At 50.0% G+C, this 20,544-nt stretch overlaps 1 protein-coding gene across 1 annotated transcript in view; it reads left to right on the top strand.

Annotated features, from left to right (window-relative positions):
• pde4d (phosphodiesterase 4D, cAMP-specific) overlaps positions 1 to 20,544 on the top strand; it is a gene marked incomplete at its 3' end in the record, with an annotated part of 132,643 nt that overhangs the window by 104,129 nt on the left and 7,970 nt on the right. The window contains exons 2-7 of the mRNA XM_084456892.1: positions 3,433 to 3,624; positions 4,788 to 4,824; positions 4,973 to 5,052; positions 5,346 to 5,395; positions 11,874 to 11,986; positions 20,302 to 20,395. Of these exons, the coding sequence (XP_084313018.1) occupies positions 3,433 to 3,624; positions 4,788 to 4,824; positions 4,973 to 5,052; positions 5,346 to 5,395; positions 11,874 to 11,986; positions 20,302 to 20,395 (566 nt within the window). The remainder of the gene's footprint in view (positions 1 to 3,432; positions 3,625 to 4,787; positions 4,825 to 4,972; positions 5,053 to 5,345; positions 5,396 to 11,873; positions 11,987 to 20,301; positions 20,396 to 20,544) is intronic.

Here is a 20,544-nt window from a genome sequence, read left to right as displayed (position 1 = left end):
CACACACACACACACTCACTCCTGTTCAGGCCTTTTTCTTTTTACCCCATTAGTAGGTCCTGGCCTTAGTTCCCTCTGCTAGACCTCCTGTAGATCACACACACACACACACATACACACACACACACACACACATACACACACACACACACACACACACACACATGTGCAGGATAGAGATTAGCGGTGCGTATCAGGTGTCAATGACTGATCTGATAGGATTTTCGCAGTAGCTGTTCTCCCCATGGAGTTGACAGGAGGCATGATTAGAGGGACGATGGTAGTGTTGACGGATGAGATGATGTCATCAGGGTCATCAGGGTCATCAGACGGGGGACATTCTAACATCTAGACCTAACTAATACATCCATGATCTAGACCCTAATACATCCATGATCTAGACCTACTAATACATCCATGATCTAGACCCTAATACATCCATGATCTAGACCCTAATACATCCATGATCTAGACCCTAATACATCCATGATCTAGACCCTAATCCATCCATGATCTAGACCCTAATCCATCCATGATCCAGACCCTAATCCATCCATGATCTAGACCCTAATCCATCCATGATCTAGACCCAATACATCCATGATCTAGACTCTAATACATCCATGATCTAGACCCTAATACATCCATGATCTAGACCCTAATACATCCATGATCTAGACCCCTAATCCATCCATGATCTAGACCCTAATACATCCATGATCTAGACCCTAATCCATCCATGATCTAGACCCAATACATCCATGATCTAGACTCTAATCCATCCATGATCTAGACCCAATACATCCATGATCTAGACCCAATACATCCATGATCTAGACCCTAATACATCCATGATCTAGACCCCTAATACATCCATGATCTAGACCCTAATACATCCATGATCTAGACCTCATACATCCATGATCTAGACCCTAATACATCCATGATCTAGACCTTACATCCATGATCTAGACCCTAATACATCCATGATCTAGACCCTAATACATCCATGATCTAGACCTTACATCCATGATCTAGACCCTAATACATCCATGATCTAGACCCTAATACATCCATGATCTAGACCCTAATACATCCATGATCTAGACCCCTAATACATCCATGATCTAGACCCTAATACATCCATGATCTAGACCCCTAATACATCCATGATCTAGACCCTAATACATCCATGATCTAGACCCTAATACATCCATGATCTAGACCCCTAATACATCCATGATCTAGACCCTAATACATCCATGATATAGACCCCTAATACATCCATGATCTAGACCCTAATACATCCATGATCTAGACCCTAATACATCCATGATCTAGACCCTAATACATCCATGATCCTACCCTAATACATCCATGATCTAGACCCCTAATACATCCATGATCTAGACCCTAATCCATCCATGATCTAGACCCTAATCCATCCATGATCCAGACCCTAATCCATCCATGATCTAGACCCTAATACATCCATGATCTAGACCCTAATCCATCCATGATCCAGACCCTAATCCATCCATGATCTAGACCCTAATACATCCATGATCTAGACCCTAATCCATCCATGATCTAGACCCTAATCCATCCATGATCCAGACCCTAATACATCCATGATCTAGACCCCTAATACATCCATGATCCAGACCCTAATCCATCCATGATCTAGACCCTAATCCATCCATGATCCAGACCCTAATACATCCATGATCTAGACCCTAATCCATCCATGATCTAGACCCTAATCCATCCATGATCCAGACCCTAATACATCCATGATCTAGACCCTAATACATCCATGATCCTACCCTAATACATCCATGATCTAGACCCTAATACATCCATGATCTAGACCCTAATACATCCATGATCTAGACCCTAATACATCCATGATCTAGACTCTAATACATCCATGATCTAGACCCTAATACATCCATGATCCTACCCTAATACATCCATGATCTAGACCCTAATACATCCATGATCTAGACCCTAATACATCCATGATCTAGACCCAATACATCCATGATCTAGACCCTAATACATCCATGATCTAGACCCTAATACATCCATGATCTAGACCTCATACATCCATGATCTAGACCCTAATACATCCATGATCCAGACCCTAATCCATCCATGATCTAGACCCTAATACATCCATGATCTAGACCCTAATACATCCATGATCTAGACTCTAATACATCCATGATCTAGACCCTAATACATCCATGATCCTACCCTAATACATCCATGATCTAGACCCTAATACATCCATGATCTAGACCCTAATACATCCATGATCTAGACCCTAATACATCCATGATCCTACCCTAATACATCCATGATCTAGACCCTAATACATCCATGATCTAGACCCTAATACATCCATGATCTAGACCCTAATACATCCATGATCTAGACCCTAATACATCCATGATCTAGACCCTAATACATCCATGATCTAGACCCTAATACATCCATGATCTAGACCTAATACATCCATGATCTAGACCTAATACATCCATGATCTAGACCCTAATACATCCATGATCTAGACCCTAATACATCCATGATCTAGACCCCTAATACATCCATGATCTAGACCCTAATACATCCATGATCTAGACACACACGCTTGGTTACTAGCAGCAGGCTAGTAGGTAACCATGGAGACAAGTTGAATCCCTGGCTGCAGGATGATGGGGGGGGGACTTAGGAGTGATGTCACAGGGGAAGTGACATCACTGCTCCAGATGGCGCTGGGCCAACCTTAGTGTCTCAAGGTCCTACCCAGAGGGGCCGAGGTGGTTACCGTAGTGCAGGAGCAGCAGGTCCTGATACTGACCTGTCTTCTAGTCCCAGGACTGGTTAGAAGCACTGATACACAGTCACACTGAGAATGCATCCGATACGGAAAGGTCATCATGCACGCAAGGATACAGACTTTTTCACTGGTAATTCAACAAATGCATACTGCTCCATAATGTCAAAAGAGCCATACACCAGTCAGCATGTGATTTGGGATCTATAAGACCCGCCGTGATTGGCCAGTAGAGAGGAAGGTGCTTAAGAACGACAGAGTTCTGGAAGGTTCATACAGACCCGTCCTGTGAGCTCTTCAGGTTCTGTGGACTGTAGTTAACACAACTACTGACTGAAGACCCAGGGTTGCACACTATAGACCCCTTCACTAGAACCAATGGGACCTCTGGTGAATAAAGGGCAATGACTTTTTGTTCCAAAAAAACAGCAAACTGTAAACGGTGGTATTATTGTTTTGAATACCTATGAAATTGTGTGTAATGCATTGTGTAATGAAATAAGAATGGCCAATCCCCTCTATTTATCTCTCTCTCTCTCTCTCTCTCTCTCTCTCTCTCTCTCTCTCTCTTCTTCTCTCTCGCGCCGTAGTTTCGATGTGGACAACGGGACGTCGTCGGGCCGCAGCCCCCTGGACCCCATGGCCAGTCCGGGGTCGGGCCTCGTCCTGCAGGCCAACTTCGTCCACAGCCAGCGGCGGGAGTCCTTCCTGTACCGCTCGGACAGCGACTACGACCTGTCGCCCAAGTCCATGTCCCGCAACTCCTCCATCGCCGGCGACATGTGAGTGGGCGTCGCCTCGCTTTCCTCTCTCTGACCTTCTCTCTCTTCTCTCCCCTGTCTCTCTCTCTCTCTTCTCCCCTCTCTCTCACTGTCTCTCTCTGTGTATCTCTCTCTCTCTCTTTATCTCTCTCCCTCTCTGGCGGACTGACACCTGATACTGAGGTGTGGGAGAGAGAGACAGAAGACAGAGAGAGGGTTTATTCTGGTCGCCGGTCCTAAACATGAACAACTCTGTCAATATCAACACCAAAAGCATCTGTAGGCTCAGACAAGTCTAATATTGAGAATATCGTCAACGGCTGCACGCGTACAGTACATACAGTATGCCATACAATGGCATGGTAAATGTTGTTTTCCAAGCTGGCTTTTTTCATTGTTTACACAGGAAATTAGCTGGTGGCCCATATCTCAATATACCACACTAAATCCAACCTCCCTCAATGGTGTTGACCACACGGTCACTACCCAACCCTGAACAGGGGATCACTACCCAACCCTGAACAGGGGGTCACTACCCAACCCTGAACAGGGGGTCACTACCCAACCCTGAACAGGGGATCACTACCCAACCCTGAACAGGGGATCACTACCCAACCCTGAACAGGGGATCACTACCCAACCCTGAACAGGGGATCACTACCCAACCCTGAACAGGGGATCACTACCCAACCCTGAACAGGGGGTCACTACCCAACCCTGAACAGGGGATCACTACCCAACCCTGAACAGGGGATCACTACCCAACCCTGAACAGGGGATTATGTTACATGGGTGTCAGCGGAGGCCCCTGCTGTAGCCTGTGGTCAGTGAGGCATTATTATGGGCTGTACTGTATGTTACTGTACGTGCTGCGATTGAGTGAGAGAGAGTGCACCCTAGTTGTAGATAGATAGATAGATAGATAGATAGATAAATATATAGATAGATAGATATATAGATAGATAGATAGATAGATAGATAGATAGATAGATAGATAGATAGATAGATAGATAGATAGATAGATAGATAGATAGATAGATAGATAGATAGATAGGTAACAGTACTTTCCTCTCTGTATTATCTGCTGTCTGGAGATTTTAATGACATATTTATAATATTATGCATAAATGTGGACTTTCAGCTGAGATCTGAGGATCTAATTTGAATTTTTGTCTCTCTTGCAGCCATGGCGACGATATGATTGTAACACCATTCGCACAGGTGAGGGAAAATGCTGCTAAGTGTTGATATTTTGTTGTGGGTCTGGTGTTTAGTAGATGACGGACAGGATCAGGATGATGTGGTTCATGAGCTGACTCATTCTGACCCCGTCTCTCTGCTCTTCCTCACCTCCTCTTCCTCACTCCAGGTTCTGGCCAGTCTGAGAACTGTACGGAATAATTTTGCAGCATTGACAAATATACAACAGGAACGAGAGAGAGCAAACAAGTAAGTTCATTGAAACATTTTAGATAGGTTTGTATTAATTATATCTAATTAGAATGGAGTGACATGAATGTCGGTCACTAAGCTGTAGAATAGCACCCCCTGCTGGTCATACTGGGCATTACAACAATAGCAACCAGAGTTGAGTAAAGGAGCCTTCCGCCATAGCGCTCCTGTTCAACCTGAGAGCTGGAAGGGCTGAGGAATGAGTCTGCTGGGGCGGGTGAGGGGACAGAGTGTGGGTTGTGTTGTTTTAAGTGAGGTGTCAGTGTGTGTTCTGTTCTTCCCAATAACAGAAGATCACCCATGTGTAATCCACCCCCCATCACCAAGACCTCCTTCACAGGTATGTTTATGTCAGGATTGATTTATGGTTCACGTGTGTGTGTGTGTGTGTGTGTGTGTGTGTGTGTGTGTGTGTGTGTGTGTGTGTGTGTGTGTGTGTGTGTGTGTGTGTGAGTGTGCGAGAGAAAGAAGAAGAGAGTGATGTAATGTTGATGTAACAGGAAATTTGCCATCTTTCTTTGTGAGCCAGAAGGCGTGATGTGACGGCTGTCTGTGTGTGTGTGATGTCACTGTGTCTCGATGGTAGCGTTGTCTGATGTATTGGAAGCTCTCAGAGGAGAAGACCGATGCACACAGATCCTGCTGGGGGACCCAAAGAGCACAACCGGGATCTGATCGGGGCCGACCCCGTTTGGCAGCGGAAACATGTGGGTCATGTCGACAACGTTGGCGGCGCGATCGATGAGTCCAGCGTGATGAGTCACGTCTGCAGTGTCTGGGCCCAGTGAGAAGCTGCGTGTTGATCAACAGAGGGATGTAGTTAGCCTTGGTACTGTAGCTACCGCCCCTCCCTCAGAAGACTGGGCCTGCCACTCGTTGGTGGATGTGAAACATCCTCTGTGAAACTGCCTGCGACAAGCGGACGTATCCGTGCTCTGACCCCTCAGCGCTGGTCCATGAGCGTGTCCTGCATTCCTTACGGCTTTGAGGTGTTAGACCTGTTAGCATCTAGTCGCTACTCTGGTGGATCGGAAGGCCTGGGACTGTCACACACGCACGCACGCAAACACACACACACACACACACACACACACACACACACACACACACACACACCTCCCTCCGTGGCTGTCATCCCAGATATCCCAAGTACTGGACCCTCCTCTGGCTGCTGCAGAGAGGAAGACAATGTTACAATGATCCATACGCCTTCTGCCATAGAACTCCCTCTGGACTCATATCCCTCCTGGATCGTCTCTTTCTGTCAGTCAGTCTCAGGTGTTTGGGATAAGGAGAGGACGACCGGAGCAGACTTATTCTTGACCAGCACTTCTCCTCGCTCCCCTGAGGGAGGCTGTCCAGGCCTGGCCCTGTCTGACGGAACGTGACAGGGCAGGGGCAGCTAGTGGTACCAGGTTCCCTACTTCCCCTACACCTCTCATATTACAGAGTTCACCTGATGGCTTTAGTGTTTGAATGGAGCCTGTAGATATCCCTCTCTCCCTCTCTGTCCTCTCTCCTCTCTCTCTCTCTCGGCATAGGCTACAGCAGCAGCCTACCTAGTACAGTTCATGGAGTTTGTTGATTAATTGATGACATTGCTCTATAATTAGACCTGGTGTGTGTGGGTGAGTAGCTAGGGCCCTTATTGGTCCGGACATAAAGCAGCAGCGTGAGTCATTAGAGTTGTTTGAGTTTATTGACTACTTCTACTGCTGAGGCTGAGGCTATCTGGGGCTGAGAGTCAGAGGCTAACTGAGGCTAGCTGGGGCTGAGAGGCTAACTGAGGCTATCTGGGGCTGAGAGTCAGAGGCTAACTGAGGCTAGCTGGGGCTGAGAGGCGTACTGAGGCTAGCTGGGGCTGAGAGGCTAACTGAGGCTAGCTGGGGCTGAGAGGCTAATTGAGGCTAGCTGGGGCTGAGAGGCGTACTGAGGCTAGCTGGGGCTGAGAGGCGTACTGAGGCTAGCTGGGGCCGAGAGGCGTACTGAGGCTAGCTGGGGCTGAGAGGCGTACTGAGGCTAGCTGGGGCTGAGAGGCGTACTGAGGCTAGCTGGGGCTGAGAGGCTAACTGAGGCTAGCTGGGGCTGAGAGGCGTACTGAGGCTAGCTGGGGCTGAGAGGCGTACTGAGGCTAGCTGGGGCTGAGAGGCGTACTGAGGCTAGCTGGGGCTGAGAGGCTAACTGAGGCTAGCTGGGGCTGAGAGGCGTACTGAGGCTAGCTGGGGCTGAGAGGCTAACTGAGGCTAGCTGGGGCTGAGAGGCGTACTGAGGCTAGCTGGGGCTGAGAGGCGTACTGAGGCTAGCTGGGGCTGAGAGGCTAACTGAGGCTAGCTGGGGCCGAGAGGCTAACTGAGGCTAGCTGGGGCTGAGAGGCGTACTGAGGCTAGCTGGGGCTGAGAGGCTAACTGAGGCTAGCTGGGGCTGAGAGGCGTACTGAGGCTAGCTGGGGCTGAGAGGCGTACTGAGGCTAGCTGGGGCTGAGAGGCGTACTGAGGCTAGCTGGGGCCGAGAGGCGTACTGCGACAGGTTCAGGCTGAGGAGGACAATAAACCAGGTGATTTATAAAGGTCTAAATGGCATAAGGAGAGGCTAGTAGGGCATTAGAGTAAGCCTGGATACTAACCGATACTCCTCTCCTCCTCCCCCATCCATCCATCCATCCATCCATCCATCCACCCATCCCTCCACCCCCTCTCACATTTATCAGACATCTATCGATCAATGTATTGATCCAGCTCTGTTCCACTGGGGCTATTTTTAGAGCAAGCTAATAATAGACGGAAATGACCTCTGACCTGACAGATGTTCTCTCTGACAGTAGAGACACTCAAACCACTCTGACTCATTCAAACCACTCTGATCTCATCAAAGAAAACATTAAATCCACGTATTGCACTGAATCACTAAACTAACTTATTCACATTCAGTATGAGACAACAGTCAGGTTATTGCTGATGTGAGCTGTGGTTAAACTCGCGTAGTCTACTGGTCTCTTCCCCTGCTCTCCTCCTGTTCCTGCTTCTCTTCTCATTTCCTGACCTGCTCCTTTTCTGCTCTCTTCTCCTCTTCTCTTTCGTTCGATCTACTCCCCCTCTCCTGCTGTCCGTATACATATTATATTTACATTACAGTCATTTAGCAGACACTTTACGACTTACAATAGGTGCATTTAACGTAGGTAGTCAGTGTGCTACTACTCGCCATAATTCTCAAGTGCATCTCCTTTCGAAACAAGTGACCAAGAGCATAAAAAGCCAAAGTGCAGGAGTAGCAAAATATAAAATGCAATACAATAGGTGCTTAAGAGGGAGTATCCTGGTTGTACTTCGGGTTAGGGGTAAAGAGGAGAGTTTTGAAAATGTGGCGAAAGATGGTCAGCGACTCTGCGGTCCTGACGTCAGTGGGCAGTTCATTCCACCACTGTCCGCCTCCTCTCCTCCATCCATCCTCTCCTCCATCCATCCTTTCCTCCATCCATCCTCTCCTCCATCCATCCTCTCCTCCATCCCTCCTCTCCTCCATCCATCCTCTCCTCCATCCCTCCTCTCCTCCATCCATCCTCTCCTCCATCCATCCTCTCCTCCATCCATCCTCTCCTCCATCCCTCCTCTCCTCCATCCATCCTCTCCTCCATCCCTCCTCTCCTCCATCCATCCTCTCCTCCATCCCTCCTCTCCTCCATCCATCCTCTCCTCCATCCATCCTCTCCTCCATCCATCCATCCTCTCCTCCATCCCTCCTCTCCTCCATCCATCCTCTCCTCCATCCATCCTCTCCTCCATCCATCCTCTCCTCCATCCATCCTCTCCTCCATCCCTCCTCTCCTCCATCCATCCTCTCCTCCATCCATCCTCTCCTCCATCCCTCCTCTCCTCCATCCATCCTCTCCTCCATCCATCCTCTCCTCCATCCCTCCTCTCCTCCATCCCTCCTCTCCTCCATCCATCCTCTCCTCCATCCATCCTCTCCTCCATCCCTCCTCTCCCGGCTCCAGCGCTCCGCTCCAGAGTTTGGCTGCAGCCCTCAGTCTGCGCAGCAGAGCGGCCTCACAGAGCGCTGGTGTCTGATGTCGCACTAAGCATGAGAAGAATGTCATTGACGTCAGTGCAGTCGCTGTCAGAGAGAGTGGCATCCCGGCCACCGATACCACACCGGGGAGAGGAAGGACATTCACAGGGGGAGGGGGGCGGGATGCAGGGAGGTAGAGAGAAGGAGAGATAGAGGGGGGCGGGATGCAGGGAGGTAGAGAGAAGGAGAGATAGAGGGGGGCGGGATGCAGGGAGGTAGAGAGAAGGAGAGATAGAGGGGGGCGGGATGCAGGGAGGTAGAGAGAAGGAGAGATAGAGGGGGGCGGGATGCAGGGAGGTAGAGAGAAGGAGAGATAGAGGGGGGCGGGATGCAGGGAGGTAGAGAGAAGGAGAGATAGAGGGGGGCGGGATGCAGGGAGGTAGAGAGAAGGAGAGATAGAGGGGGGCGGGATGCAGGGAGGTAGAGAGAAGGAGAGATAGAGGGGGGCGGGATGCAGGGAGGTAGAGAGAAGGAGAGATAGATAAGTGGAGAGGGAGAGAGAGAAGGTATTTGGAGTGAGCAGGAGATGCAGCGGGAGAGAAACAGAGGAGGTAGAGGCGGAGAGGCAGAAGGGATTAGGGGTGGCCCCCTTAATACAATGCTCATTTTGGGAACATAGGGCTGTGTAGAGCATGGTGGGGACCTAACTGTACAGTACATGTATGCGCACATACTGTACTTGACATACGCACGCAGTATTTACACACTGTATACATGCACACACAAATAGTCACAGTTCATCACTCAGCAACACCATTATTAAGGCTAATGCTAACCCATGTGTTGCTTATTGTATATTTATGCTATTCAGTACTGTACACTGTCTTGATATCTTATCCCAAATCCAGTGAGTGTCGCTAAACATTATCCCTGCAACTTTCAATATCATCCATGTTTGACTTTGGATGGATGTCTTTGTCTCAACCAGACAGTAAGAGAGTATTGTGTTTGAATTTCACTGTTTACTCTCTCTCTCTCTCTCTCTCTCTCTCTCTTTCTCTCTGTCTTTTTCTTTCTGTGCAATTCAATTCATTTCAATTCACAAAACTTTATCTATCCCCGACGGGCAACTGGTTCCATCAGGGTGTTGCCGGCCTCAGATCCCCCGGTGCAGCGCGGCCTCCCCGGTCTGATGAAGACCACACATCAATATTAACTGGCTCCTGGGAACATGACACTTCCTGTTAAAACAGACTGACTTTGACAGAGGAGGCCATGCAGAGTGTGAAGTGAACAGGAGATACGGGCTTCAGTGGCGTGTGACAGATGATATGATACATGGCTAGCTGTTTCAGAGACTTTCAATGAGACATGTTCATTTCCGCTGTTCTCTGTTTCTCATTCTCTCATGTCGTCACCTTACTCTCTCCCTGTCTGTTCAGTAAATGTAGTCTACAGCTCTAGCCTTCGCCCCAGCTTCAGCCTCACCCCAGCCCCGGCCTCAGCCCTAGCCCTAGCCCCATCCCCAGCCCCGGCCTCCGCCTCAGCCCCAGTCTCATCTCCCAGCAGCTCCAGCTCCAGCTCCCTGGTCCAGCTCCCTGATCCAGGCCAGACTTTCCCTCCTGCCTCCTCCCATCTATAGTGCGGTCCTCTCAGGCTTTAGCTTCTGCTTGGAGGGAGAGCAGCGATCTCACGTCTGGATACCACCGCAGCACCCACAGCATCTATAGGAGGGAAACAGACACACACACACACACACACACACACACACATACCACACAGACTGGATTACAGCTCTCTGTTTCAGTACAGACAGCCCTCGTTGCTGGGGAGTGACTATGTGTGACGGCTAGCTCTCCGTCTGGCGCGTGTGTGTGTGTGTGTTAACTGCACACCCCCGTCAGCGCCAGCATGCTACAGCCAACGGGTCTTTGTTCCGGTCCAGGCAGCACTGAGACGAAGCCTCGCCGGTTCTGAGGTTCCCTCTGGACCCATCTCTCCTCCTCCTCCTCCTCCTCCACTCCCCATCCCTCCATCCCTCTTTGCCTCCATCCCTCCCTAGGCAGACATGGGCCTGCTATCCAGACTGCTCTTCATCCTGCTCCATGACTGGAATTACACCTCGATGGACTACAGACTGAACCTGAGACTAGAAGCCTGAGAGGCTGCTGTGTGTGTGTGTGTGTGTGTGTGTGTGTGTGTGTGTGTGTGTGTGTGTGTGTGTGTGTGTGCGTGCGTGTGTGTGCGTGTGTGTGCATGCGTGTGCGTGTGTGTGTGTGCACACGTGTGTGTGTGCGTGTAAACGTCTGTGACGGATTGTCTTTGGTTCTGTTGTTCGGAGTCGGAAGCGTTGGGGTCTACCTCTGTGTTTGTCATCTCTGCTGTGGTTCTCATTGAGGCGCGTTCAACAGACGTTTTTGTTGTTGTTTTTTGCTCTGTAGCGTGCCGTCCTCCTCACTGGGATTGTGTTGCTGGACACTGTTGCTGTCTGAATCAGGGCTCTGAGGCTCTAGACTGAGGGGACTGTTGGAGAGCGCCTGTTCTCCAGCCAGGGGAGGCTGTGGTACTGCCCAGCCTGACTGAGGGCTCTGGACCCTGGGTTAGGATTCACCACTCTTAGCCCCCCACCCACCCATCTCTCGTCCCATTACTGGCCCGCCGGTCCAGTATGAAGAGTCACCCATGTGTCCACTCGGGGGATCCCAGCATAGCTGTGTGTGGGGAGGCGGATCCCGGTCCTGGAGCCCGCTGCGCTAGCCCCCTGGCGCGGGCCCATACTGACCCCCTGACCCCCTGTCTCGCTCCCCCAGAGGAGGCCTACCAAAAGCTGGCTACAGAGACACTGGAGGAGCTGGACTGGTGCCTGGACCAGCTGGAGACCCTGCAGACGAGACACTCGGTCAGCGAGATGGCCTCCAACAAGGTAAGAAGCGCCCTCTCCTGTCACTTCTGTTGATGAACTCAGCATACAGTAGGAGGTCATACCGCATAGAACTACTACACCCATAATGCAGCGGCGGGTATGGATGCAGTGTTTGTATGGATGATTACTGTCTGTCATTCTCAACAACGCTGAAAGTTGATTGGCTGGCGTGTGGAGCATCTGTGCAGTCGTAGTTGTGAATGTGTGATACTATCCAGAATGCCTCCACATAGTCTACAGAGTCTACAGGGGGCACATACAATAGAAAAAGTGTATTAAGAGTTTATTTAGTGTTCTGTAGTATTTGTCCACTACCGGCCACCGTGCTAAATTACCAGACAGTCACTGTCACTGTGGAGGAGGAATCAATGACCTCTGCTTCTTGGCCTGCAAAGGACCATGGGATGTGAAGTGTGAGCATCACTGGCCTTTTTCTACAGGCATATTTTGGTCTAGCCCCGGATAGGCCTCCGCCCTAGTAGCGAGCGGTGCTTTGGGAGATAGTAGGCTCGGTACAGCTTCTGCGGGTGGAGAAAGTGCCGCCACATCGTCATGTAGCAGCATGCTGCTCAGCCCGCAGCGTGACAACACAGACACGAAGAGCCCTGCCGTTTTCACAGGATAGAGAAACAGGTTTTAGTGAAATGTATTTTCTGAGAGTATACGAGTGTGATCCCGTCTGGTTTCTATTAGCCCAAGATAGAGACACAGAAGGAATTCAAGGACCTTTATTCGTCATAGGTGCAACATACAGTAAAGGTACCACGTACAGCGAACGAACAGTTCAGTGAACAGTGAACGAATGGAGGTTTTTGACACCGTTAGAGTAGCAGTAGATATAGTCCCAGATGATAATGATATGATGATGATGTTGATCATTCACAATGATGTAAGGTATGTGGTCCATCCTCGCACTGTTGATACATGACAGACAGACAGACAGACAGACAGACAGACAGACAGACAGACAGACAGACAGACAGACAGACAGACAGACAGACAGACAGACAGACAGACAGACATGGTGTAAGTCTCTGGATCTGTAAGAGCAGCAGTGTTGTCAGGCAGGCAGACAGGCAAACAGAGTGAGTGTCTGTATCTGTAAGAGCAGCAGTGTTATCAGACAGGCAGATAGACTGACAGACTGACAGACAGACAGACAGGGAGGGAGGGAGGGAGGGAGGGAGGGAGGGAGGGAGGGAGGGGAGGGTGCAGTGAGCGTGCTCCAGACTCTCCTCCAAGGCCCTGCCGTGCTGCCATGCATGCTGATCAGCTCCCGCCTCCAGTGATGTCACACTCCGTGATGTCACAATGGGGGGAGGGACCGGGAGAGGGAGTAGAGAGAGAAGGCCAGCGGGCCGACAGACAAAGGAAGGACACACAGACAAAGAGATATTACAACAGACGACGTAGCTGCGGACGCAAGCTCGATGGCTCGATATATATATATACTTTGTATGTGTATTACTGTTTATTTTCATGTTCTTTGTATTAATTTGGCCAGAGAGGATGAGGTGAATGTACCTCAGTTGAGGAAGGACCCCCTGGAGAGCCCGTCCCATCTGCTGAGGGATATTGATGCTGGATGTTGGTGGAGCTTTACAGCTGGCATGTACCGTAACATCATGTCTCCGGAGGACAGTATGTGCTCATTAAGCTGTGAGATGTACAGTACAGGAGTTGGGGAGAAGTGTCTACAGTACGTCAGGGTATCTGGAGCGCCCCTTTAACCCCCAACACCAGCCCTGCCCGGCCATGTGGGTCTGCTTCTCAGATAACCCCCAACACCAGCCCTGCCCGGCCATGTGGGTCTGCTTCTCAGATAACCCCCAACACCAGCCCTGCCCGGCCCTCTGGGTCTGCTTCTCAGATAACCCCCAACACCAGCCCTGCCCGGCCCTCTGGGTCTGCTTCTCAGATAACCCCCAACACCAGCCCTGCCCGGCCATCTGGGTCTGCTGCTCAGATAACCCCCAACACCAGCCCTGCCATCTGGGTCTGCTGCTCAGATAACCCCCAACACCAGCCCGGCCCTCTGGGTCTGCTTCTCAGATAACCCCCAACACCAGCCCTGCCCGGCCCTCTGGGTCTGCTTCTCAGATAACCCCCAACACCAGCCCTGCCCGGCCATCTGGGTCTGCTTCTCAGATAACCCCCAACACCAGCCCTGCCCGGCCCTCTGGGTCTGCTTCTCAGATAACCCCCAACACCAGCCCTGCCCGGCCCTCTGGGTCTGCTTCTCAGATAACCCCCAACACCAGCCCTGCCCGGCCCTCTGGGTCTGCTTCTCAGATAACCCCCAACACCAGCCCTGCCCGGCCCTCTGGGTCTGCTTCTCAGATAACCCCCAACACCAGCCCTGCCCGGCCATCTGGGTCTGCTGCTCAGATAACCCCCAACACCAGCCCTGCCATCTGGGTCTGCTGCTCAGATAACCCCCAACACCAGCCCGGCCCTCTGGGTCTGCTTCTCAGATAACCCCCAACACCAGCCCTGCCCGGCCCTCTGGGTCTGCTTCTCAGATAACCCCCAACACCAGCCCTGCCCGGCCATCTGGGTCTGCTTCTCAGATAACCCCCAACACCAGCCCTGCCAGGCCCTCTGGGTCTGCTTCTCAGATAACCCCCAACACCAGCCCTGCCCGGCCCTCTGGGTCTGCTTCTCAGATAACCCCCAACACCAGCCCTGCCCGGCCCTCTGGGTCTGCTTCTCAGATAACCCCCAACACCAGCCCTGCCCGGCCCTCTGGGTCTGCTTCTCAGATAACCCCCAACACCAGCCCTGCCCGGCCCTCTGGGTCTGCTTCTCAGATAACCCCCAACACCAGCCCTGCCCGGCCCTCTGGGTCTGCTTCTCAGATAACCCCCAACACCAGCCCTGCCCGGCCATGTGGGTCTGCTTCTCAGATAGAACCAAAAATACATGTGGAGGGGGAAAAACAAACAATAGCCAGTGCTCTGAGATCCACAGTGACTAAGGCCGTGCTCTTCAGAGAACGGCTATTTTGGTTCACACTTCCCCAAAACAAATTATGCACTAGTCGCAACATAGCATGGTGTGTTGCTTCCCAATTTTTACCCAATGGTGTGTGTTCACACCTCTTATGGGGGCTATCAATAGCATGCCGTGTGTGGGTGAGTGCATGTGTGAGTGTGTGTGAGTGTGTGTGAGTTCATGTGTGTGTGTGTGTGTGTGTGTGTGTGTGTGTGTGTGTGTGTGTGTGTGTGTGTGTGTGTGTGTGTGCGTTCGGGCCTGTGGCGGCTTGCTGTGCTTGGACACAAACGGCGGTGCTACCTGGGACGCCAGTGTTCTCAGCTGCTCCACCGTAGCTGTAAATTACCCAGGATGCTGTCTGGGCTGGCTGGACAGCTGAGGTGTAAAGTAACGAGAGACAGGCCTGTCCCTCCCCTCCCGGGGTCTCGGCTAGCTCGCTCCCCCACACAGAACCACAACATGAACGGCCATTCTCTCGTTTACACTAGGTAGGATTATGTTCGATAGACAACGAATTAAAATGAGCTTTCACTCAAAATCGGTGCAGCGGTTTTACGGAGATGTAGAGCGCACGTAGATGAAACATTAAGACATAGTGAGTGTCATGGCGAAGCACACCCCATCCCCGAGCAACCTTTGGAGGATGTTAGACGTATCCCACAGCAGAGCCACTAGCCTGCTAGCTGAACCTGAGTGAGCCAGCTAGCTGCACCCACACTGTCATCTCTGTGTGGTTCTGATGTAGCGGTCCTGTTCTGGCCGGCCTCTCAGTCCTCCTGCAGGCGCGTGTTCGCCCACCACATATTGTTTTCCCTGTTATTATTGTGATTCACCTCCATTGACACAAGAGTGAATCCCTTTCAGTGTGAATATTGAATGACCTGGGATGAGGTCATGCTTACTTCCAGCAACAATATCACACAGATGACCACATTCACGCACACACAGACATACACCAATGTTTGCTATGTCTCTCCTATGATGTTATTAGCCTCTCTTACTCTGAAAATGTAATTTAATGTTATTTATTGCTCTATAAATGTTCTTAGCCGGTAGACAAACATACTCCAGGAGCTTGCTCGATCGCCTTGTTGAGAGGGGTCAGGGAAGAGTTTTTACAGCTCACTTATCTGGCCCCCGGGTGATTACTGTTTTTTTGCTTCCCTCTGGAATATGTAGAGAGTGGGTCGTCTGCCCTCCTCCCTTGTTCTCTGTAAAGCGCATTGTGTTGCCTCTGGGTATGAAATGCGCTATATAAATAAAGCTTTGATTGATTGATTGATTGATTGATGACCTCATCTGGATGACACGCCTCAGGTACACGACCCACCCCTGTGTCACAATCTAGGACTGAGATCATGTAGACACACATGCATACAGAAGGAATGGGGGCCCTGATGAATTCACAGAGGCCACTTCCAGTAACTGAGATGACACCATCAAATAAACAAACATCACACTGATCCAGAAACACAACTCCTCTCTCTCTCACACAAACGCTCACAGCTAACCCAGAAACACAACTCCTCTCTCTCTCTCACACAAACGCTCACAGCTAACCCAGAAACACAACTCCTCTCTCTCTCTCACACAAACGCTCACAGCTAACCCAGAACTGCAGGGATCAAAGAAAAGAGGTTCAACGAAACACCTCCACCGAGGCACCGCCTCCCACTTCAATCCCAGCCAGTCGCACGAGAGAATGAGCTCACTGAGCTCCGGCCGAGCCAATCAGAGGTGGCGATGAGCTCACTGTTTTCCTTAGAGGAGGCCCTGATCGGCTGTGTGTGTGTGTGTGTGTGTGTGTGTGTGTGTGTGTGTGTGCGTGTGTGTGTGACCGTGCTTCACATGAGAGCCGGAGGGAGACACGGAGCCAGCCTTCTCTGGAAGCTGTTGACAGTCTCCTGATGATTTCACAGCATCCTCTCCGCCATCAATAATTCACAGCCCTACCGGAGTGAAGCCTGTGTGCCTGTGCCTGTGCCTGTGTGTGTGTGTGTGTGTGTGTGTGTGTGCGCGGGTGACGACGCGTCTGTCGGACCTCCAGGCAGCCACGCTCCACACCCCAGCTCTCCCGGAGCCCAGCGCCGCTCTCTGGATCCACCAGCGCCATGCCTTCGTCCGCGGGGACGAGCGGAGCGGACAGACAGGCTGCCTCTACCCTCCCTGACCCGCGGACGCGTCCAGAGCACCGCTCCCCGCCGGCCTCTCTCGCCACTGAGCAACACCGCTGTCCCCTCTCTCCTTTTCACTCTCTCAGTCTTCCTATCCATCGCTGGATCTGATACATTGGTTGTTTTTATCCCCTTTCCGGACTACGTTGTGGATTTTTCCAAAATGCCTGAGGCCAGCTACCTGCGCTCTGTGTCCTGGGGTTACATCAAGGTAAGAGCCACGCGAGGCCGAGTGACGCGCCGACGGAGGACAGAAAGAACCAAGCGCTGTTGATAAAGCCAGCCGACGTCAGGCTGATGTCATCGTCGTGACCAGAGGCAGACACAAAGAGATGCTCGTTCTTGACACACTTTGGCATTTCTCTCTCTCTCTGTCTGTCTCTCTCTCTCTCTCTCTCTCTCTCTCTCTCTCTCTCTGTACAGCGTCTGTTCCAGATGTGTTGGCCTATATTCCGTGCGTTACGCGAGGACATGTACAGTAGAGAGAGACCAGGGTTTCTTTGTGTGCTGTGCTGTCGTATTTTCTGCCCGCAGCGCATCTGGCGGCGACGCTGGTGGTTTTGGGATGTGGATAGTGATGCGAGAAGATGCAACGTCCTCTCTGTGGGAGAAGGACGCCCGTCGTCATGACGGTGTGTGTCCACTAGCCAGCAAAAATATCGCCTCCAATTGGGAAAGCAGTTATGATCCTGGTAAGGCTGGTGGCATCTGGCTTCCGTCTGGGTTCCGTCTGAGGGACAGTCAGCGTGTAGGAGAACGGCTCACACTGTTTGTTGTTGAAACATCTAAACAGACGGTTTTGTAGGAAGTGTAGAGAATGAAGGACATTTGAATGTCCCTCAAGGCTATGGTCTGGTTCTGTAGTCAGTAGACACCAGTGTTCTTCAGAGAGCAGGTCTCAGACTCGACCTACAGAATCGTCCGTAGACCCAAGGATCTAGGGTGTAGTGTTTCAGGCGGGATCCCGGTAATCCCGGGTAGGGCACCTGGCATTTCCCTCTTGGGACCCGCCTTCCTGGAGGTTGTTTTTTTGGGGCTGGAAATTTAACTATTGTGCATTAGTGGCCTAAAACAATTAATAAACACTCAATATATTGTGTGAAATGTATTATTTAAGTGGGCATATGAGCTTTGTATTTTTTTTAAAGTTATGCACGCAGATGCGAAGAAAAAGAAGCACTGGTTAGTTTAAGCCCTACAGCGGTGGATCAGAGGCAAACATGTACTGCATAGTGTGCAGTGTCACTGTCTCACATAGGCTAAGAAGAAGAAGAAGAAGAATAGCCTAATAATAATGTAGGCTAGCCTATTATAATTGCTGTAGCATATTAACCATGACCTAATAATAACATTACAACAATAATAGCCTACCAATAGCCTGCTTATGAATACAGGTTAATGATAGCACGTTATATAGCCTATTCTAGGTATCTCCACAACCCGGTGATAGTCAATCCCGGAGATGAGCTCTTCGCTATGCCTCCAGATCTATGCTACTGAAGGCACTCAGTCTGTTCCAGCGACTTTTTGTTGCCACTGAGGAGCCTTCCCAAGTCCAACCACCAGCAGATCAGGGACCAGAATGAACCGAACAGAGTCAGACCACCCTGAGCCTGCAGGCTGAACTGTAGCAATCGATGCGTGCATGAAAAGTCCCGAGTCAAAGGAGAAGTGTGGGAATGACCTGCCTGTCCAAGGAATATGCGCTCTTCAAGGCAACACAAGTCCCCAAAAATCAGCAGCTGCTCTACGCGGCTCTTGGCACTATTCAGCCACCGTCTGTAGAAGAGTGAGCCTCTCACTGTGTGGACAGTTGGTCACTAAGCTTAGAAACCGGCTGAGCGACCGCTCCATCAATGCGCTTTGCTTCCTCAAGTCCCACTTTATCAAACAGAGGAAAGTGAAATATCCTAATCGAGATGGGATTTTTCACATAGCCTACTTTTAAATTGCGAATTTGAGCTCTTTTTCGTTTTCACATGTTGATTTTTATAAATAAAACGTTTAATGTGATACATTATTATACAATATCACTATTCTGTTGCATTTATTTGATCTACATAGCATAAATCCAATTTTAAAAAGCACTTCCAATTTCTACGGGAAATCCCGGGATGACCCGGGAAGAGGTCAGAAAATTCCTGGGAATTAAAATTGGCTAAATCCGGGAAAATCTGAAACACTAGCGTGGTCACACCCTCATTACTGCAGGGTGCATCTGGGTTCGGATCTCTTCAGATGGGTTCAGAGCCCAACACATCTTTCCCAACGAACGTCAATAAGCAATTGGCCAGCAAGCGTTAATGTTCTGTTTAAATGACAGATCAATAAAAACCTCACTATGCACGATATATTGATATGCTTGGTGTTCGTGAAGTTTGAAAATGAAATGCAAAATGTGCCTAGGTTCAAATGCTCAGATGGCTTGTTCTGGTGAGGATTTCGTTTTGCAATCTTTGTTATAATAATAGGCTAATAATAATAATAATAATAATAGTTTTTATTCTCTGCCTTGAGAGTCCTCCTCCACATCAGTCACACTGTCCACCAAATCAAAGGCTAATGCTAAATTTGGATCTGCCACTCCAATCAGGTTTAGGAGAGAGAGAGAGAGAGAGAGAGAGAGAGAGAGTGGAAGAAAGAGGGAGAATGAAAGTGGGTGAAGGAGAACTGAGTTACTAATGACGTAGCTGGCAACTCACGTCCTTTGTAGCTTTCAGCCTCTCGAGAGTGGAGTGAGTGTGTGTGTGTGTGTGTTTATCTTGTTCATACATGTATAATCAGTACTACTGATGACAACCATGGTTATGTGCCTGTGTTGTTTTGAGAAGCACCTCTTCAAACAGCTCATACAAACGCATGATGAACTGTACTATAACGTACATGTACCTTCACTTATCTATGCATGATGGTTAAAGAGCTATTGACTGATTCATGTGCACTATGCTCAACTGTGTCCTGTTAAATATTACAGCTGTAATATATACTATGATATACTGTATAGTGAATATATTTATTTATTAAAACCAGAATTGGACTGTAAGCAAACAACATACATTTTCAAGTTCCAACCCCTAGTCTTTGTGTTTTGCGTGTGTGCGTGCATGCATGCATGTGTGTGTGTGTGTGTTTGTGTGTGTGCTGCAGTTCAAGAGGATGTTGAACAGGGAGCTGACCCATCTGTCGGAGATGAGCCGGTCGGGGAACCAGGTGTCCGAGTTCATCTCCAGCACCTTCCTGGGTGAGTCACCCGCCTGGAACCGCCGGCCGCTGCTGCGTCCTTCTGAGAGCTCAGATCTGACCAGACTGGACTGACCACAGAGATTAAAACAGTACACACACATACGTACATACAGTAGATATACAATACTTTCTCAATAGGAGTCACTC

The sequence above is a fragment of the Borostomias antarcticus genome (genome assembly GCF_949987555.1).
Source record: "Borostomias antarcticus genome assembly, chromosome: 23".
NCBI classification, from domain to species: Eukaryota; Metazoa; Chordata; class Actinopteri; order Stomiiformes; family Stomiidae; genus Borostomias; species Borostomias antarcticus.
The sequence above is the reverse complement of the archived record's forward strand: the minus strand, read 5'-3'. Positions and strand labels throughout refer to the sequence as shown.